Source organism: Zootoca vivipara, chromosome Z1, assembly GCF_965207765.1.
Source record: "Zootoca vivipara chromosome Z1, rZooViv2.hap1.1, whole genome shotgun sequence".
Lineage (NCBI taxonomy): Eukaryota > Metazoa > Chordata > Lepidosauria > Squamata > Lacertidae > Zootoca > Zootoca vivipara.
The window spans coordinates 16,386,925-16,406,111 of NC_142583.1; the positions used below are offsets into that span (position 1 = coordinate 16,386,925).

Sequence of the window (19,187 nt, forward strand, 5' to 3'; positions counted from 1 at the left end):
GCCAGGAATTGCTAATAAAGACTCCAGTGTGTTCTCACAAAACTAACACCATGACAGAGTGGGAAAAATCTGAATTGGCACTTATTTTCTTCCAGCAACCCTTATTATGTAATGTTGGTTCAGCTTCACTTGTGTTGTAGACCAGCCACCAAGCCCAGATCCCAAAGACACACATTAGGTGTTCTGTCTAGACTTGTCACCTAATCAAAGAGAAATTTCCTTAAAACAGTTGTATGAGATTAAGTTGATTACCCAGTTTCTCATATTTTAAGACATACCCATAAAATAAGCCATAGCAGGATTTTTAAGCATTCAAGGAATATAAGCCATACCCCGAAAATAAGACATAGTGATAGGTGCAGCAGCAATGCCGGCCGTGGCAGGGGGAGGAGGAAAAAAATAAGACATCCCTTGAAAATAAGCCATAGTGTGTTTTTTTGAGGAAAAAATAAATATAAGACGTGTCTTATAATATGAGAAACACGGTATTGATTAAATCCGCATACGGCCTCGGTCCTGTATACCTGAAGGAGCGTCTCCACCCCCATCGTTCAGCCTGGACACTGAGATCCAGCGCCGAGGGCCTTCTGGCGGTTCCCTCGTTGCAAGAAGTGAGGTTACATGGAACCAGACAGAGGGCCTTCTCAGTAGTGGCACCCACCCTGTGGAACGCCCTCCCATCAGATATCAAGGCAATAAGCAACTATTTTACTTTTAAAAGACAACTGAAGGCAGCCCTGTTTAGGGAAGTTTTTAATGTTTGATGCTGTATTGTTTTTGATATTCGGTTGGAAGCCGCCCAGAGTGGCTGGGGAAACCCAGCCAGATGGGCAGGGTATAAATAATAAATTATTATTATTATTATTATTACATCTGCATATAACCAAAGCTATAGAATTTGAAGAAAGAAAAGCATACTTTGCTTTTAGAGAATTATGGTTATGTTGTAGCAGGCATTCCTGCAGTTTTGAAAGAGGCATTGCCTTCATAGAAGTCTGTTTCTAAGATGCCCCCTGCTAGCCATTTTTTTGGCAGTCATTTATATTAGAATTTATGAACAATTTGAAAATGCTACCCGAATCATTGACATGTTTTTGATCCACGAATTAACAAATTAAGTGATACAAACCTAAATCTGCCCTGATAGTGTCAGAAACACTCTGTATGGGCATTCAAGCTATATATCAGTTATTGATCTGGGAGCCTAATTATGGTGACACGTGTACAGTGCACTTCTGTGCATATCTACTTGGAAACCACTTTGTTCAATGGGACTGACTCCTAGATAAGTGTGATTAGGGTTGCATGCAGCTGTAGCTTTGGCTTTACTTGAATAACACTTGAGATTTGTTTGGCAAATAGTATGGTGCTCCTAGGAATGTTCACACTTTTTGTTTCGTGAGTGTACAATCTGTGTACACAAATAGTTGAGCTGTACACGCAAACATGTAACATTCCATGAATGTATACCTGTGTGCTGAGATGTACAAATCAACAAATTAGCTGCACACTCTTTTACACAAACACTTGTACATGTGTAGAGAGAGCTGGTACCAGTGTTCAGTGTAATGTGTGAACAAGCCTACGGTTAGGACCAATGTAAGTGTTCTGGAAAATAAGGCAGATTTTTTTTCATGCCATGTTTTAAATGCTAAGAAAAAAAGAAAGGAAAGATCACCAGAAATAACCTTAGAACAAAACAGAGGGGTAGCACTTGTGTCTTCAGTGTCGCTCTTTGAAAGCAGATCTAAAAGGATGAGTGCATGTTCAAATAGATATTGTCTTCTTTTTTTGAAGTAAACATGGTTTGATTTTTGGGATATGGTTAAAAGGGCACCCTAACCCACAGAATGGCTGAATATTGTACCTTGAATATGTAGCACTATGGCTACAACAGTCTTTAAGGTTGGCAAATTTGAGAACAGGAGTCTGGGCTAGGCAGGTGGAAGGATAACAGCATAACTCAGTGCACATAATAAAGCCAGTAGACCACATTGAAAAGGATAAACGTGATAGGAAACACCATCCTGGACCACTTGTCTATGGAATTGACATCAGTCAAATCTGGGATTTTGACCTTGAGCTGTGACGCTCTTCTCCGTAGGCGTCCCTTTTGATGGGTTGTCTGTCTATCCAAAGTGCTCCTGCTGTAGAGGTCCCTTGTGGTGGCAGGCCTCCTGTAATGGATGCTGGCGCTGTCGTAGGAGTACATGGTAGCTCTCGGGTCATTCAAAGTTGCCAGCACATTGGCGCTGCTGACTTCATTTCTCATTTCCAGGGTAGTAAGAAGAATATTCCCACGGGCGTCAATCTAAAGAAGGAGCATGGCTTTAGAGAAGGTCGCTTAATCCCTTAGTGGTGCTCAGTGGCATAGCGTGGGTTGCCAGTGCCTGAGGCTGCACTAAGGGGTGGGTGGGTGGGAAACTAAGTACGCATGCACATTCAACTGCCTAAAGCTGTCTATGTCACCCAGGAGATCACAGCTGCAGAGATAAGAAAAGAAGAGTAATTCCGTTGTCTGGAGATGTCACTTCCTGGTTCGCATGGAGAAGCCATTTTCAATGGAGCCCAGCAACGGAAGCACGCAACTGTATTGAGGCAGCACTGGGTATTGAAATTTTGCGCCCCCTAACAATTTTGCGCCCCCAACGCTATGCCACTGGTGGTGTTTGGCATGCTGGCAAATGAGCGAGATGATAACAAATAAAATGCATGATAGGAAATGACAACGAGGGCAGAGAAGGGGGAGCCTTAAGCCGCCCCTTCCAATGCCAACGTTGATAAGGAAATGTGAAAAAGGAATCTGAGAAAGAACCTGGAGATTGTTTTAGTTAATGGGAATACCGGTAGTTGTATTTTGTAACCTTTCTTAGGATTTCCAGTCCCTGCCCCCTTTTTCAGCCATTTCTGTCTGTAATAATACTGATTATTCTGTGGTTCGCACTGCCTATCTTCCCAGAACATCAGGAAGTGCTTCAAAACGGTCAAATGGCTGAGGAAATCTTTACTTGTATTTCTTATGGGTTTTATTTTCCTCATTAAAATTTAAAAATTAACAGAAGTCACTAGAAGTAAGTGAAGTGGTAGGAAGGTAGTAAGTAATTTGCATCTGTGCCACACATGAAACCTACAGTAGCAGCTTCCTTAATGGCCCAGTGCAATTGAACTGATTACTGTTGCAATTACAGTCTCTGTGAGGTTCACAGTCATTATCTCCCTCGAGGAAACGGGACCTAGAGTCACACAGCAGCCTCATAGCCCTTGCCAGGTATCTATTTAAGGATTCAGTCTAAGGAAGGAAGGAAGGAATGTGCAGAGAAATAAATGTTGTGCTGGTTGGTATACTGTACTGGGCTGAGCAGCCATTATTGTTGACCACAGGCCAGTAGCTCAATCTGTAATTATTGCAACGGTTTTTCAGACTGCATTTGGGAGTCTCTGGGATTCCTTGGAAGCTAATCGGTGAATATTTGCAGAGAGTATCTGTAACAATGGAACAATGGCAAGCTTTCCTGAAGAATGGCTGGCCCAGTACTGGTGGACCCCCCCCCCCGCTTCTCCCAGCCGTGTTCAGCCACAGAATTCGGTGTGCATTCTCATTTCAAGCACAGCTGCCCAATAAGCCTGCCATCCATATTACAGGAATGGGAAACCTGTTGGTGGGGTGGTGGCACTTGCCCAAATTCCCCATCACCAGTGTCGTTGTGGCTTAGTAGGAGGGAGATGGGTGATGTGGTAGTGAAGCCTGGGTATGCTGGACTGGTTCCACCAATGCATTCGTACCATGCCAACCACACTGCCATCTTATCCCTTTCCTTCCCAGTAAGCCACAGTGACACCAGCGATGTGAGCTCATGTGAGCGTTGCTGCCCTGCCAACAGCTGGATGCTGCTGAAGTCTAACTCTCATAATTCCCAGCCACCAGAGCCAATAGTCAGGGATGATGGAAGCTGTAATCCAACGACATTACATTTGTAGAGTCACAGGTTCCTCACCTCTGCCCTATAACATTCCTCAGAATCTTTTGCAGGAACTTCATGGCAGATAATTCAAGGTGGAAGGGTGTTTTTTTTAAATAGGAAAAAGTCTTAGTGATGGTGTCTAGCTTTAGAAAAAGATTCAACGAATTCATGGATTGAATTAAGCCATGATAGCTAAACTTCAATATTCAGAGACACTACATTCTGGAATATAAGATGCAGGGGACGAACAACAAGAATACTGTAGGCTGTTGTTGTTATTGCCTGAATGAACTGCACATCTATAGTCTTTTAATTACTGAACAATTCAACTGGCAAATTAAAGGGCTTCCCAGATTTGTTATATAGTCACCTGCAATAGAAGCGCAAATATCATTAATAACTCTCTGTTGTTTTTTCCTCCATCGTAAAGACTAATAACTGACAAATGCTAATGGTTTTTATTGATGATTCATGTGAGTCCCCCTCATTTAAAGTACTGTGCACTCATTGCCTATTACAAGGCAAGTGTTGGATGAATTACTGCTTTAATTTAAAGTGTTATGAATGAGCCTGCTACATTTTAAAATGAGTTTCTAAATCACTTTGAGACCCCTGTTCTGTATAAATCATCAGACTATTCATTTTCTCTGAATTATAGTTTTGCAATTCATAACAAAGAGTTTATCATGATTGCTAACAAATTAACACATTCACGCAAACGGAAGGAGATAATAATCTCTATTTTTCTTTTCTGGTGCACTTTTTTTGCCCAAATTCTCTGCTTGCCCAGTGTTACAGACTGGGCAATGGAAAGTGATTCAGCAGATAATGTGGTCCTTTTCCATCGTGAGGAAACATGTGCAGGGTGTCCTACGTTTAGGACAAAATTGCTATGGATAGAAAATTATGTACCTAGCTAAGGCTTAATGGCCTGGTGACCAAAAGAACAGGGAGAAATTATTATTCAACTGTCCAAATACCCACAAATGACTGCCCGTCTTCTTAGAAGAACTATTATCTCCAACCTTAGGTCAGTTGATAAATAACTTGCAAAAGGAAAGAATGTCACAATTATCCAGCATGTGACATTTCCGCACAGGTTAAGGGTGTGGACATCCAACCCACAGAGCTCTTTTCAGTTCAGAGTCTGGCAGCATTGGCTCTTAACTACGTCCTCCTTAGACTCAGACTGGCCCTTGTAGAACTCAGCAGGGAGGAGACTGGGGGGGGGGGATTCAATGGCTCGATCTTGCATTCAATGGCTCGATCTTGCATTGGCTGCTGGTCTCCCTGCCTTTTGCCCTACTGGTCCAAATGGGTGCTAGTCGCCACTGCCTCAGTGTATCTCCACAAAGAGTAAAGTTGTCAGGACTGGCAAAGGGTGAGAATTCAGCCTGTGGTCACACCACTAAGACGGCCACGAAGCATTTCAACAGCAAAAAGGCCAAATGGGTCATGTGCTACTGCCTGACTGATATGGACTTCCAGTTGGGAAAGAAGGGAGCACTGCTATTCACTGCTGCGGTTTGCCTTCACCTTTGCTCTGCCCTGACTTGTTTTTGCATTTTCTCTTCCTGCATGATAGCAGCTGGGGTTGACAGTATGGTACACATGCATATTCCCTGCACAACTGTTTTACTAGTATTATTTCAGGGGGTATATCTCCATCCAGTTCCTCCATGCCATACACAATTCATGTCACCTCTTATTTCCCTTGTCTCCAAACTAAGAAGTCCCAAAGGCTGCAAACTTTCCATATGGGAGGTCACTCCTTCCCCTGGATCATTTCGGCTGTCCTCTCTTGAAGCTTTTCCAACTCTGCAAAGTCCTTATTGAGCTGAGGTGACCAGAACTGTACACAGTTCTCCAAACACAGTTCACTATAGTTATATAATGGCATTATGACCTTAGGAGTCTCGTTTTCAGTTCCTTTCCTAATGATCCCTAGCATGGAATTTGCCTTTTTCGCAGCTGCCACTTACTAGTCATGGGTAGGCAAACTATGGCCCGGGGGCTGGATCCGGCCCAATCGCCTTCTAAATCTGGCCCGTGGACGGTCCGGGAATCAGCGTGTTTTTACATGAGTAGAATGTGTGCTTTTATTTAAAATGCACCTCTGGGTTATTTGTGGGGCATAGGAATTCGATCATCCCCCCCCCAATATAGTCTGCCCCCCCACAAGGCCTGGGGGACAGTGGACTGGCCCCCCTGCTGAAAAGGTTTGCTGACCCCCTGTTCTAGGTCAACATTTTCATCACTGTCCTGTCCTGTGCTGCGTACAAATATTCCATATGGAATTCTGACATGTGGCACAAGTGAGGATAGCCCCGTAAGGGTTTCCCGAAGTCCTGCTTCCTTGTTGCTTTTCAACCTCACCCTGATATAGGTAAATGGAAATATATGAAAAACCAGGCAACCAGTTACCTGAACTTTATTCATCTCCAGTTTCCTCTTGTCGCTGCTGGCCTTCTCAGCTGCTTTCTTCTGATGCTGTGGGCCTTTGCCGAAGAAGGTGTAGTTTACAAATGCGTATTCCAACAAGGCAAGGAACACAAACACGAAGCACCCCATTAGGTAGATGTCAATTGCCTTCACATAGGGAATCTTTGGCAGTGTCTCCCTGAGATGAGTGCTGATGGTGGTCATAGTCAGCACAGTGGTGATCCCTAGGAGGAAGGAAAGAGCTCGGTACACAAGGCAACTCTTTATGTGGAAAGATGCCACCAACCAACCTGCTAAAATCCTATATACGAATAGCAAACTCATTCTACGCTGACTTGGTCGTGTCCACAGAATGGAAGATGGCAGGTTCCCCAAGGATGTGCTCTGCAAGGGAGCTGGTTTCAGGCACCAGGCCCATTGGCAGACCAACTCTCTGTTACCGGTACAAAGATGTATGCAGACCATAGCTGCCAAGTCTCCCGTTTTCCCTGGGAAATCCCCGTTTTTCCAGCTGTTCCTAGCTGAAAAAAATGGATTTTTTTGTTTTCCCCCGGTTTATTCTGGCGCGGCGGCCATTTTGGAACTGGGCAAAGCAGCATCAAAAGTCACTTCTGAGCATGCTCCGCCCAGTTCCAAAATGGCGGCAGCGCTACTTCCGGTCTGCTATTTCCGGCCCGGTCCCTTATTTTTCTGACAGCAACTTGGCAGGTATGATGCAGACATGACATGAAGGCTGGCAACATCAACTCTGCTGTATGGGAGTCCCTTGAAGATGACCGCAGTGCCTAGAGACAGGCAGTCAGGTCGTGCAGCCATAGCAGTGACCAGAAGAGGAATGACCACTGGGAGGAGTGCAGAGAGAAGAAGTGCTGCGGTGCATCTGCAGCAACTCAACCAGACGCCTTCATTTGGAGCAACCCCATTTTCACACGTAACAGCTAAGTAAGGATGAGTATAGAATGCTAATTAACTATTGGGGGGGGACGGACAAAACTAGGAAGGGGTGAATGGAATGGAGCGTCCTGAATCCTGCCTGACTATCTGGCTGAATCCTGAACAGGTCCCACCTGTATATTGCAAATGTAATTTACATCTACATAGATGCAGTCCTACATCACTGAAGCAGCATGGTTGCTACATCCCATGCTGGAAGGTGGCACTTTCATAGGAAGCATTGGAAGTAGTAAGATTGCTAAGGGCAGGCTTCCTCAACCTTGGCCCTCCAGATGTCTTGAGACTACAATTCCCACCATCCCTCACCACTGGCCCTCCTAGCTAGGGATCATGGGAGTTGTAGGCCAAAAAACCTGGAGGGCCAAGGTTGAGGAAGCCTGGCTAAGCGTAATGTAAGGTAGTTTCTTATACTGCCACCAGTTATTGTAACTGGAGAAGCTTTTTTTGGGGGGGGGGGTCAGCCAAAGAGGTATTGCCAACATAGCACATTATCTTTTATGACTCCTTTTCAGAGTCACCATCATTTTCTCATGAGATCCAGGCAGAGAGATGGTCTGCAACTGTATAAATTATACAAACTAAGCTTGTTTTGCACAATGACTAGAAGATAGAACACAATTACTAGAACTGGGAGGGTATGACTCATATATTATGGCTCTGAAATCTTATTAACCCCCCCCCCGCCTTCCAGTTTCTGGGATACACCGCATCTCCCCCATACTTTCAACCACTTTCTTCACAACTGTAAGGACTTGAAATTTACTTTAAAAAGAGAAACATGATCAGTAATCTAAAATTGCCAGGATGTTAGGTGTCATTATGTTTTTTTAAAAGAAAGAAAGAAAGAAAATCAGGAAATAATTAATATAAGATCTGGAAGTATATGGAGGTTGTAGAGGAGGATTGGTCGAGAATTTACAGATATTAAAATTCTAACCTGTGTTATAATTATATTGTTGAGTTAGTATTAGATATAAATGTCAAGGTAAAATTGATTGGTATGTTAAGGAAGTAATAAGAGATATTATTTGACAGTGAAGTTAAGCAGAGAAGGATATGTTTATATAACCTATAAATAAGGTTGAAAACAAGATGTAGAAATGATATGTGAGTAAAATGATATGTAAGTAGTTGTGTCATCCTGATACTAAATTAATAAATGAAAAGGATAAATATCACACACCAAGGATATTTAAGTAGCTTTGTTGTCCAAATAATAAATTACCTAGTGCAACTCGTGCAGCAGATGCATCATAGTTGATCCAGAAAGATACCCACGACAGAATCGTAATCAGAGTAGAAGGCATGTAGGTTTGCAAAATGAAGTAGCCGATATTTCTTTTAAGTCGAAAGCTCAGTGACAGCCGAGGGTATGCCCCTATTGAAAAAATAATGGAAAAGTGACCCACAGCATGTCTCTTTTTTACTACTATTCCCAGAGTATGTCTCGGGATGCTCACTGCTTACCCGTTGCAAACTCTACTCTTTTTGAGATCATCTTGTAGTCGATAATTGAGAACTGAGGGAGCTCAATTTTATTAACTCCACTTACAGCAGATTCCCCTCCATTCCAGTAGAACTCAATATCATCCGTTGTGTATCCATCTGCAATAGGAAAGATATACCCAAGCATGTTAGTTGGTTGACCAAATGTTTTATAAATTAGTTGAGTAGTAAAATTAAATCTCGAAGCCAAGCAAATGTCAATAAAATGAAAATAAGAACAAACATTACTGACCATAGCTGTGAACTTCCGCCATTTTTATTTTATTTCTTGTTGGGCAATTTCTGATGGTTAGAAATTATAAATAAGCTTCATCACCATATTTTATACCAAGCCACTTATTTTTCATGAGAAACCAATGACAGATTAACAAAAGTAACAAAAGATTATCTCTGTGCTTTTATATAATGTTTATTGCATTTCGATAAAAGAAAGCATCCGTTCCAAAGTTGAAGACTATTTATTTAAATGTTTCTCCAGCTCTCTGTCAAAGGCAACATGAAGATATTGGAGAAGTTCAGACTTTGGCTTTTTTATTCTTCTTAATTTAAATAATATTTTTAAAACTTGAATTTCACAATTATAACAAATGATAAAATTATACATATCAAATTGTATAAAACATAAAACAACAACAACAATAAATGGAATAAATATAATTGATAAAGAACAGATAGCCCTGTAAAATATTACAGAGGAACTGTTGTGGGCTTGAGGATTTTAGCCTGAATCATAAGTTATCACTGGAATGATGGGCACTATGTCTATAAGGCTACAATCCTATGCACACTTTCTTGGAAGTAAGCCTCACTGAATGCAACTGGGCTTTACTTCTGAGTAAACATGCATAGGATTGTGCTATGCCTCTCACTGTGAAACCTTATGCATATCTACTCAGAATTAAAGCAAGGTTTTTCTTAGTCCCTGTAGAAAAGTGAAACACGTGGCTCAGGTAAGCAGTAAGGAATGGTTAGCAAGCATACTGCAAAAGAAGCATTCCTCTGGCAGAGCAGGATCTGAATGAGCCCTGAGACCAGCTGCAGGGGGCAGTCATGACTTGCAAGATACCTCACTGCTTTGTGCAAGAACTTTCTGACTTTAAAAAATAAATAAATCCCTGCAGTTTTCAATTTCCGGTTTGCTTACGCTTCACACCTATTTTTCACTCATCCCACATGGGAATGTTGCATCACTACCATTTGCACCTGAAGACAAGATTCATGTTAAACTCACTTTGTGCAACAGCAGTGAAGGTAAATAGTAGCCAGACTGAATCTGGTACCGGTGGATTGGGAAATGGCTGGTTATAGAAAAGGGCTTTGACTGGGTTACAGACCCAATCCAAACACAATAAATATTTGTTTGTTTGAAGAGTGCTATATTTTAACTGCCTATCAAGATATTCACCTAGCAGGATTTCATACCCCCCAACATTTCCAAAATCGAACCTATAAGGTTGTCCCTGGAACTTCCCACTGCTTAGGAAACTGGGGAGTACAAAACATGATTAAGATGTGAACATTGCACAAGTGTTGTAAAAGAGAATGAACATCTTCTGAATGTTCAGTCATAATGCCAAACTATGGTTTGGAATTATGTGAATAAAACAGAATGAATTTCACATGTCCCCCTCCCCTCCAGCACTTCCACACGGAAAAAGACGGAAAATTTTGTTTGTAGTAAACTACATTTAATTTTATTTCTGAACCCTAAACTGTGGTTTATCTTCTGCTTTGTTACTGAAACGAGACAGCTTCATAAACTATGTTTGGAAGTTAGCTTGTTTCAGTAAACCGGAGCTATCCAAACATGGTTAGAATAGCAATAGTTTGTCTTGGTTTGAACATAATTCTAAACTGCAGTTAGTAAAAGTAGAAGTGAAAGATTTCAATCACCGCATTGTGACCATACCATAGCAGAGGGGAGGGGTTGAACAGGCACATTCATGTAACATTAAACAAGAATTGCTGCAAACACAGCATTGCTGCAAACAGTGTGTGGCTTCACTCAGACATGTTGTTAACTGGTTGCTATATCATTTGTATTTTTTAAAAAAAGAGTGTTTATAATTGTGGGCACATGTTGAATTCATTAAGTAAGAGTTGAGGATAAAAATGGATGAAAGAAAATGGAGTTCCCATTGCAGCGAGGACTGGAATAATTTATCAAATGCTGCAGCAAGCTCAGCAACAGACAAAGAAAACCTTTAAATTAATTCTTTGCTTAGAGAGTCTGTGCTTCAGGCAGCTGTTCACACATTGGCAGAAAACCAGTAAATGCATAAACTGTGCCAAAGGCCAACAGCATGAGGATGAATGCATTACCATCAAACAGTCCTTGCCTCTTCTCCCCACACAAAAAGTGTAATGACAAGATTCACAATTTCAGCTGCCTGCTCATAGAGATTTAATTGTGATCTGACTGAATAAAAAGTTCCAAGGTTCTTGGAACATGCTAGGGCCTGCCTGCACTTCTGCTTTGATTGCCAGAACTTGTATGAAAGACCTGGGTTCTTAGGTACGGCTGGGAGACTGTTGTAGGCGATTCAGCCTTTGGATTTTAGGAGAATGGCTGTCGTACCCTGAGAATGAATGAACATCAAAGCAACTAGAGGTTCAGAGTGCCTTGCACAGGACTTGAGTTGAAATTTAATGACACATTCTTTCAAAGGCTCTTAAGTATTTTCTAACAGGAAGTTCAACAGCTGGTTCATACAGTATTGCACTCACAAGAGTGTCAGCTCGCAAACCAAAGGAGTCTAGTGGGCACATCCCGCAAGAAACTTAGTCCCAAGCAGCTGAGGGCTTCTAATACCATTACAGTCATACCTCGGTTTAAGTACGCTTCGGTTTGAGTACTTTCAGTTTAAGTACTCCGCGGACCTGTCTGGAACAGATTAATCCACTTTCCATTACTTTCAATGGGAAAGTTCGCTTCAGGTTAAGTACAGACTTCCCGAACCAATTGTGTACTTAAACCGAGGTACCACTGTATTAACAGCTTGAACTTGGACCAGTTACAGATCGGCAATCAGTGCAGATCTTTGAGCAGGTCTCACTCCAGCCAGCAACTATGCTGCAGCATTCCAGTTCAAGCACAAGGAAAGCCCTAAATAGAGAGCATTGCAATAATCCAATCTTGAAGTCACCAGTACCTGGAGTCAAGTTCTCCTGGTCCATAAACAGTCAAAACTGTTGTACCAGGTGCATCTGGTAAAGGCGCTTTTTCCCTCCGGGGCTACCTGTTGCCCCCCCCCCCAAGATCAGTGCGGATCCATAAGCACCCCTGGCTTCCTCTCTAAGTTCATTAACACATTGTTTGACAATCCTTATCTGACTGCATTAGGCTTTTGTTGAATTTACAGGTCACTGAGCAGCACTAAAGTGCACTGAGATACACTCAGAAGTTAGTTACAATTCATAAATTCATAGCTTCTAAGCTCATGACAAGGTTTTTGATGAGCTGCCTTAAGCACTTGTTTTCCTAAGATGGCTGCGATATTCTGTCAGGTGAGGGATTGTCACAGTCCTAAATTCAAATCTCCACTCAGGCGTGAAGCTGCTCCTTGGCCTATCCTCCCTCACAGAGTTGTTGTGAGGAAAATATGAGAGGAGGGAGAATCATGTGGGCCACCTTGAGCTCATTGAAAGAAAAGTGGGGTTTTTATGTAATAAGCAAACAAATAACATCTGTTTATCCTTAAGCCTCATTTGAAGAAGAAGAAGAGGAGGAGGAGGAGGAGGAAGAGGAAAAGGAAAAGGAAGAAGAAAAGCTTAGTTATGTAGACCAGTTCATATAATTCCTGAGCTATATAGCTGCTGTTGTTTCCAAGTTCCCCATAACTACGGTAGATATCAGTGCTCACAGGGATTTGAACCACCAACCTTCCGATCAGCAAGTCCAAGATGCTCAATGGTTTAGACCACAGCACCACCCGCGTCTCACAATGGAGTGAGCTCCCATTGCTCTGTCCCAGCTCCTGCCAACCTAGCAGTTCGAAAGCACGCCAGTGCAAGTAGATAAATAGGTACTGCTGGGGTGGGAAGGTAAACGGCATTTCCATGCGCTCTGGCTTCCGCCATGGTGTTCCGTTGCGCCAGAAGTGGTTTAGTCGTGCTGGCCACCTGACCTGGCCACAGACCCTTGGCCTGAAGCAAGATGAGCACCACAACCCATAGTCGCCTTTGACTGGACTTAACTGTTCAGGGGTCCTTTACCTTTACCTTTTTTTATCAGTGCTCTCGGACTGTATGGGTTCTAGAATACCACATTAGCGGTAGCCAATGTAGTGGGAGTGAAAGATAAGGTACTGTAGATCATCAGCCACATCCACTCTTTCCCAAAGGCCCAGATAAACAGTTGGGGTCTTTAGCTCACAGCAGAATTGGCCTTCCCCAATGATATGCAGTGGGTTTTCATGCTTCCTGTGAAACCCTTTCAATCCAAGGTATTGTATATGCAGCCACCGTAACAGTGCAGTATATAATCTCGGGAAAGGGAGTGATAATGATTCTGCACAAATCGGTCAAAATGCTTTTTGCCAATGTAAGTGGCAATGACGGTTCAAATAAGAATGCAGCTATTGGAGTGTCCCCCCTGGCTTCCTGGCAACCAACCACTGATTCCAGCACGCGGCTGGAATATTTTTTTATTGATGCATACCAATGCCTCTTCAAATTGACCCCTGTCTTTGTTCAGCCATTATGTACATTTAAGATTGCATCTATTTCTGCAGAAAGAAGGAAAACACAGCGACGGGCTTTTCCAGAAACATAAATGCCTTAATGAGACACTTTCTATTCCTCCCACGATCCCTTATTTAACGTGGAAGCCAATTCTATGGCCACAACCGCTGAATGCTCGCAATTTGATATTTAGTGTTTTACATTTGGCAATTAGTATTCAGCGACTGCTGTTCTATATTTTATAGTAATTGATGGTGGTGGATAACATTGCGAAAGATGACAAGGATGCTAAAAGTGTTGTAAACAGAAGTGATACCAGTCAGGGCAAAAAGAAAGCCAGATAATTGCTTATGCAGGAATGCACAATTTGTGACCCACTGAGCCTCATGTAGCCCAGGACAACATCCCCAACCCTGCTCTTGAAGTCCTAAGTAGGTATTATTTGTACAATTTGCATTTTTATTCTATCTTCCTTCAGAGCTCAGGGTGGTGCACAAAGCACAGACACAAATGCACAAACACACATATCATCTCAACAACGCTGTGGAGTAGGTTCAGCTAAGAGACTGCAACTAGCAAAGTCACACTGTGCTTCATGGCAGAGTGGAGATCCAAACCCAAGTTTCCTAGTCTAACTCTCTAAGCACACCACCATGCAGGCTGCAAGAGGTTTATTGAGACCCTGGTGGGGCTCCGTATAAGGACGGTGGGCAGTGTTTATATCTGCTTTTCATAGTAATCTAATGGTATTGCAGCCAATGAATTATGTGATCTAATCTCCAAAATTATTAAACCACCTAATACACACATGTGCAAGATACCAACCAACCAGGAAGCACAGATATATTCGCTGCTGTGGAGCATTAGAGACACTGCGTCTGGAGTAGGAATTCTCACTGCAGCAAAGGAAGTTGCCTTGGACAGAGTCAGGCAATTGGACTGTGTAGCTCAGTACATGGTATATTTAACTGATTTAAACTATTTCAGTACCGTAATTAATCTAGATGCACCACCATACTGTACAGTGGTACCTCGACTTACGAACGACTCGACAACCGAATTTTTCGACTTACGGATGGGGCAAATGGCCACATGCTTATGAATTTCTCGACATCCGAATGGAAACCGCAGCAGTTTTAGATAGGGTTTTTTCAACTTTTAGATGGGGTTGCTTCGACTTACGAATTTTTCCGTTTCCAATGCATTCCTATGGGAAATCGCGTTTCCAATGGCGCTTTTCGACTTACGAATTTTTCGATCTATGAAGGTGCCTTTGGAAAGGATTAAATTTGTAAGTCGAGGCACCACTGTATATGTGACCAGCTAGTTATATTCCTATTTTAAAGATACGGTAAAGAGGCAGCGTAATGTTTCGAAAATGTTTTGAAACAGTAATAGTCAAACTCAGATCTATACTTCAGACCAGGGGTTGTCAACCTGGTCCCTATCGCCCACTAGTGGGCATTTCAGGATTCTTGGGGGGCGGTAGGGGGTTCTACGGCACAAGCTGAATCCTTCTTCCATCGAGCACTGGTGGGCGGTAAGGAAATTTTGCCATCAAGAAAGATGCATTAGTGGGTGGTAGGTATAAAAAGGTTGCCTGCCCTTGCTTTAGAGAATATCGCAAATTAGGCAAGAGATATAAGCAAATTTATTTGGGGTCAGAAATATGGTAGCAATTTAGGTGTAGATGGCTGTCTGTATGCATTGTAAGATTCCTTGCCACACATTGTACAAAAGTACAAAACAAGTTTGCGCTTTTATATAAGCAGTAGAAAATGGAGAGACAACTTACAGCTTTCAATTTCCAGCGTGCAGTTTTGTTCATCCAGAGGGTACCTGCGTAAATCCATCATGCAGGCAGCCGTGGTAGTGATCCTGAGAAAGAAGGAAGAGGAAAGAGAGAGAGGGGGAGAGGGAGAGAGTGAAGGAGAGAGAGGGAGAGAGAGAGATAAGATAGCATCAAGAAAGAAGGATATGTGGACCTGCCGCTCAGGTCAAACATTTTAACATTCTTAAAAAACTTTTCGAATTATTCTTGCAAACTTTATTGAATTTCTTTAAAAACAATTACCAAGCATCAAGTGTTGTCTTCCAGGACAAATACTCATTCACATGGCAACAAAACAGACTTTAAAAAAGCAGTCAAGGGCTGTGTGCTGGGGATGGAAGCAGGGGCAGATTTAAGTTTGATGAGGCCCTAAGCCAGTGTTTCTCAACCTTTTTTGGGCCAAGGCACACTTGTTCCATGAAAAAAATCACGAGGCACACCACCATTAAAAAAGTTAAAAAATTTAACTCTGTGCCGCCCTATATTGACTATATAATTATGACTGTAAGAAACACTTGCCAATTGCTGTGTTGGTTGCAATCTCCTGTAATAAGGCTTCACAAGCCGCTGATTTCTCTGCCAGCACAATCCTTTGCTCAGCAAGTTTCAGGTTGAGCTCATCCAGCCAGCTTCTTTAAGTTTGTCTAAAACCACCCTCCCGTGGTGGTGGCTGTTGAGAGCTGCGCTCGCCCCGCGTCGTGACCAGGCCGGCTTCCTTTCCGGCGGGTCAGCACTGTATATTGGCGGCCGCCAGGCACGTGACAATGCAAATCGCCCTTCTCGTCGCCGCACGTCGCGGCACACCAGCCAGCGTCTCGCGGCACACTAGTGTGCCGCGGAACAGCGGTTGAGAAACGCTGCCCTAAGCTACTGAAGGTAATGGGGCCCTTTATATGTCCAGCTGCCCTTTGTCAACAACAAATTGTCACTGTTTTTTGTTGTTGTTGAATATATGCTATATGGTAATTTATGGACCCAATAGGTATCTAAAGCCATTTGCACATAACAAAGTACTGTATGTATTTTATCAAAGTAATAAATACAGTTCAGAAGAAGTACCGTATATTAATAGTAATAGTGATATTTTAGGGAGCAGGCTAGCAGGTGGGGCCCATTACTTACATCATAGGAGCCTATATAACACAAAACACTGTTGCTGTATGTAGGCTATACTGTATTTTATTTGTTTTTTATCTTATATTTTAGAAATGTACATCCAGTTGTTTTTTCCTTTACATTTTTTTTGGGCCCCCCAAGAGAGTGGGGCCCTAAGCTATAGCTTGTTTAGCTTATACGTAAATGTGGCACTGGGTGGAAGGGTGTGACCTCCCCACAGCCTTTGTCCCTCTGACTGGTGCCCCGGCCAGGTCGTCCTTCCCTTTCTGCTTTGAAAAATTCTCCTTGTCTATTCCCTTTGTTGATTTCTTCCATCCCAGCAGTGTGAAAAGGTCAGTGTTGGTGCTGACCTTTAAAGCCCTAGACGGCCTCGGCCCAGTATACCTGAAGGAGCGTCTCCACCCCCATCGTCCAGCCCAGACACTGAGGTCCTGTGCCAAGGGCTTTCTGGTGGTTCCCCCACTGTGAGAAGCAAAGTTACAGGGAACTAGGCAGAGGGCCTTCTCGGTAGTGGCACCTGCCCTGTTGAACACCCTCCTAGCAGATGTCAAGGCAATAAGCAACTATTTTACTTTTAAAAGACAACTAAAGGCGGCCCTGTTTAGGGAAGTTTTTAATGTTTGATGCTGTATTGTTTTTAATATTCGGTTGGAAGCCACCCAGAGTGGCTGGGGAAACTCAGCCAGATGGGCGGGGTATAAATAATACATTATTATTATTATTATTATTATTATTATTATTATTATATGCTAATGGAAGAATCCTCGATGCCATCCAAGGCAGTCGTTTCTCAGGTAATTAGTTGCATACTGCACAGTGTGAGTGTGGGCTCGTTATTATTAATTTCTATGGAGTGGCAGCAGTTCATGAATCAATCTGTGATTGGGATTCTGCCTTTGGGCTAGCACTGTCTCTGCTTGCTGTGCATATCCCTACTGTTCCTTTTCAACCTGCACATTTTTAAAGCAAACAAATGAAGCTATAAGCATCTCCCATAAATCTCCAGTTCTTGCTCCTCCAAAGGAAAATGGACCACTCAAATAGCTCCTTCGGATTTTCTACTGTGTGGGAAAAGGTAGAGAAGCACTAGAAGAGCCAGTTAACTTAATTTTAGATCCCTAGCCTTTTGGGACCTGTGGATACATTTGGAAACCTAAGGTGCAGTACTGTTTAGGGTACCATAAAAACAGAAAATTAACAGAAAAACTGGGAACTCCCCCCAAACAAAGGGCAAACCACCTACACCCCCCCCCAAACAAAGAAAACCAATAATAAAAAAGCAGGGTCCCTGGAAGGCAAACAGCAGCAGCAACAACAAAGGACAAAACCCTTAATTGGGGGTGGGGGGATCAGCAGAAACAGGAAGCCTTGGTGGAACCCTTGTACGCCACATTGGGAATATTAGGAGCAATTGGCTGTTCAAACTGAATGATGTGTTAAGACTTGCTCAGAAAAAAATAGCCCTCTCTAAAGAATTAATAATTTTAATTCAGCATTGACAGTATTAATTTTTTTTGCGTAATATCGCTTAAGAGTTTGCTAATGGATCAAAGGAGCCAGGTTTCCCCCTCCCCCCAGTTCTAGAAGGCACGTTGAGCTGTATTTCTAAACGGTTTTGCCCCAAAGCAGCAATAAGGTAGACAAAACGTAATGCAGAATGAGACATTAAATATGTTTCCAGTGGCAAAATACAAATCTCTTCATGCAAAATTCTTTCTCCCTCATACAAGGCCCAGCATTTTGCCTGTCTGGAGCTGCGCCAAACCAGGCTTTAAGATCTTCACCTAAGGCCCTTCTCTGAGTGCCCCTTGTCAGGTGAGTTGCACTGGGGAGAGGGCCTTTCCAGTGGTACCATTCCCAGCATGGAACGAATCTCTCAGAGAAACTCACCTGGTGTCTGGACGCCTTTTCGGCATCAGGCAACGACATTTTTATTTCTCCAAACCTTTTAACTGGTTTTAGCTTCTATATCAGGGCGGCCCAACTTTTTCTACAAAGAGGGCCACAACATGGAACCCACAGGCTGCACACTGCCTTGTCGTGCGAGACGGTGGAGTGAGGCCAAAATTTGATGTCCCCCACCAAGCTCTCATGCTGCCTTCCTAATAATAATAATTAATAATAATAATAATAATAATATTTGTATGTCATCCATCTGACTGGGTTGCCCTAGCCACTCTGGGCGGCTCCCAACAGAATATTAAAAACACAATAAAACTGCAAACATTAAAAACTTCCCTAAACAGGCTGCCTTCAGATGTCTTCTAAAAGTCAGCTAGTTGTTTATTTCCTTGACATCTGATGGGAGGATGTTCCTGTGAGAATAAACACTGGAACCTAATTGGATTAGTAGAATGTCTGTCATCTGGTGGGCAGGGCTTTTGTGTTGTGCTCTGGAATCGGCCCCTCCCTTCAGGTGTTCAGTTAAGTTCAATTAGAGAGGCCAACTGGCATTCTCGCCTCATGAGGTTGTTATAACTTCTCTCAGACAGTTTGTTATTGTGTTGCAATTTTCTTTATGACTGAAGCTTTGTTTGACATATACGTCAGCCGCTTACTTTGCTGAAAGAAAAGAATCTCTGCTGAAGAATGGTGGAATATCCTAAACTGGGTGAGTGAGGGGATATTCTCAGTCTCACAGGAGGATTGATTTTTTTTTAATCACTCCCATCCTCCACAACAGTAACACAGGG

General features: G+C 42.7%; 1 protein-coding gene across 1 annotated transcript in view; it reads right to left on the bottom strand.

Annotated features, from left to right (window-relative positions):
* Positions 1–1,963: 1,963 nt before the first annotated feature.
* GABRB1 (gamma-aminobutyric acid type A receptor subunit beta1) overlaps positions 1,964–19,187 on the bottom strand; it is a 78,488-nt gene continuing 61,264 nt past the window's right edge. The window contains exons 4-8 of the mRNA XM_035112201.3: positions 15,343–15,425; positions 8,826–8,963; positions 8,584–8,736; positions 6,387–6,628; positions 1,964–2,311 (exon numbers count right to left, since the gene is read on the bottom strand). Coding sequence (XP_034968092.3) covers positions 1,964–2,311; positions 6,387–6,628; positions 8,584–8,736; positions 8,826–8,963; positions 15,343–15,425 — 964 coding nt within the window. The remainder of the gene's footprint in view (positions 2,312–6,386; positions 6,629–8,583; positions 8,737–8,825; positions 8,964–15,342; positions 15,426–19,187) is intronic.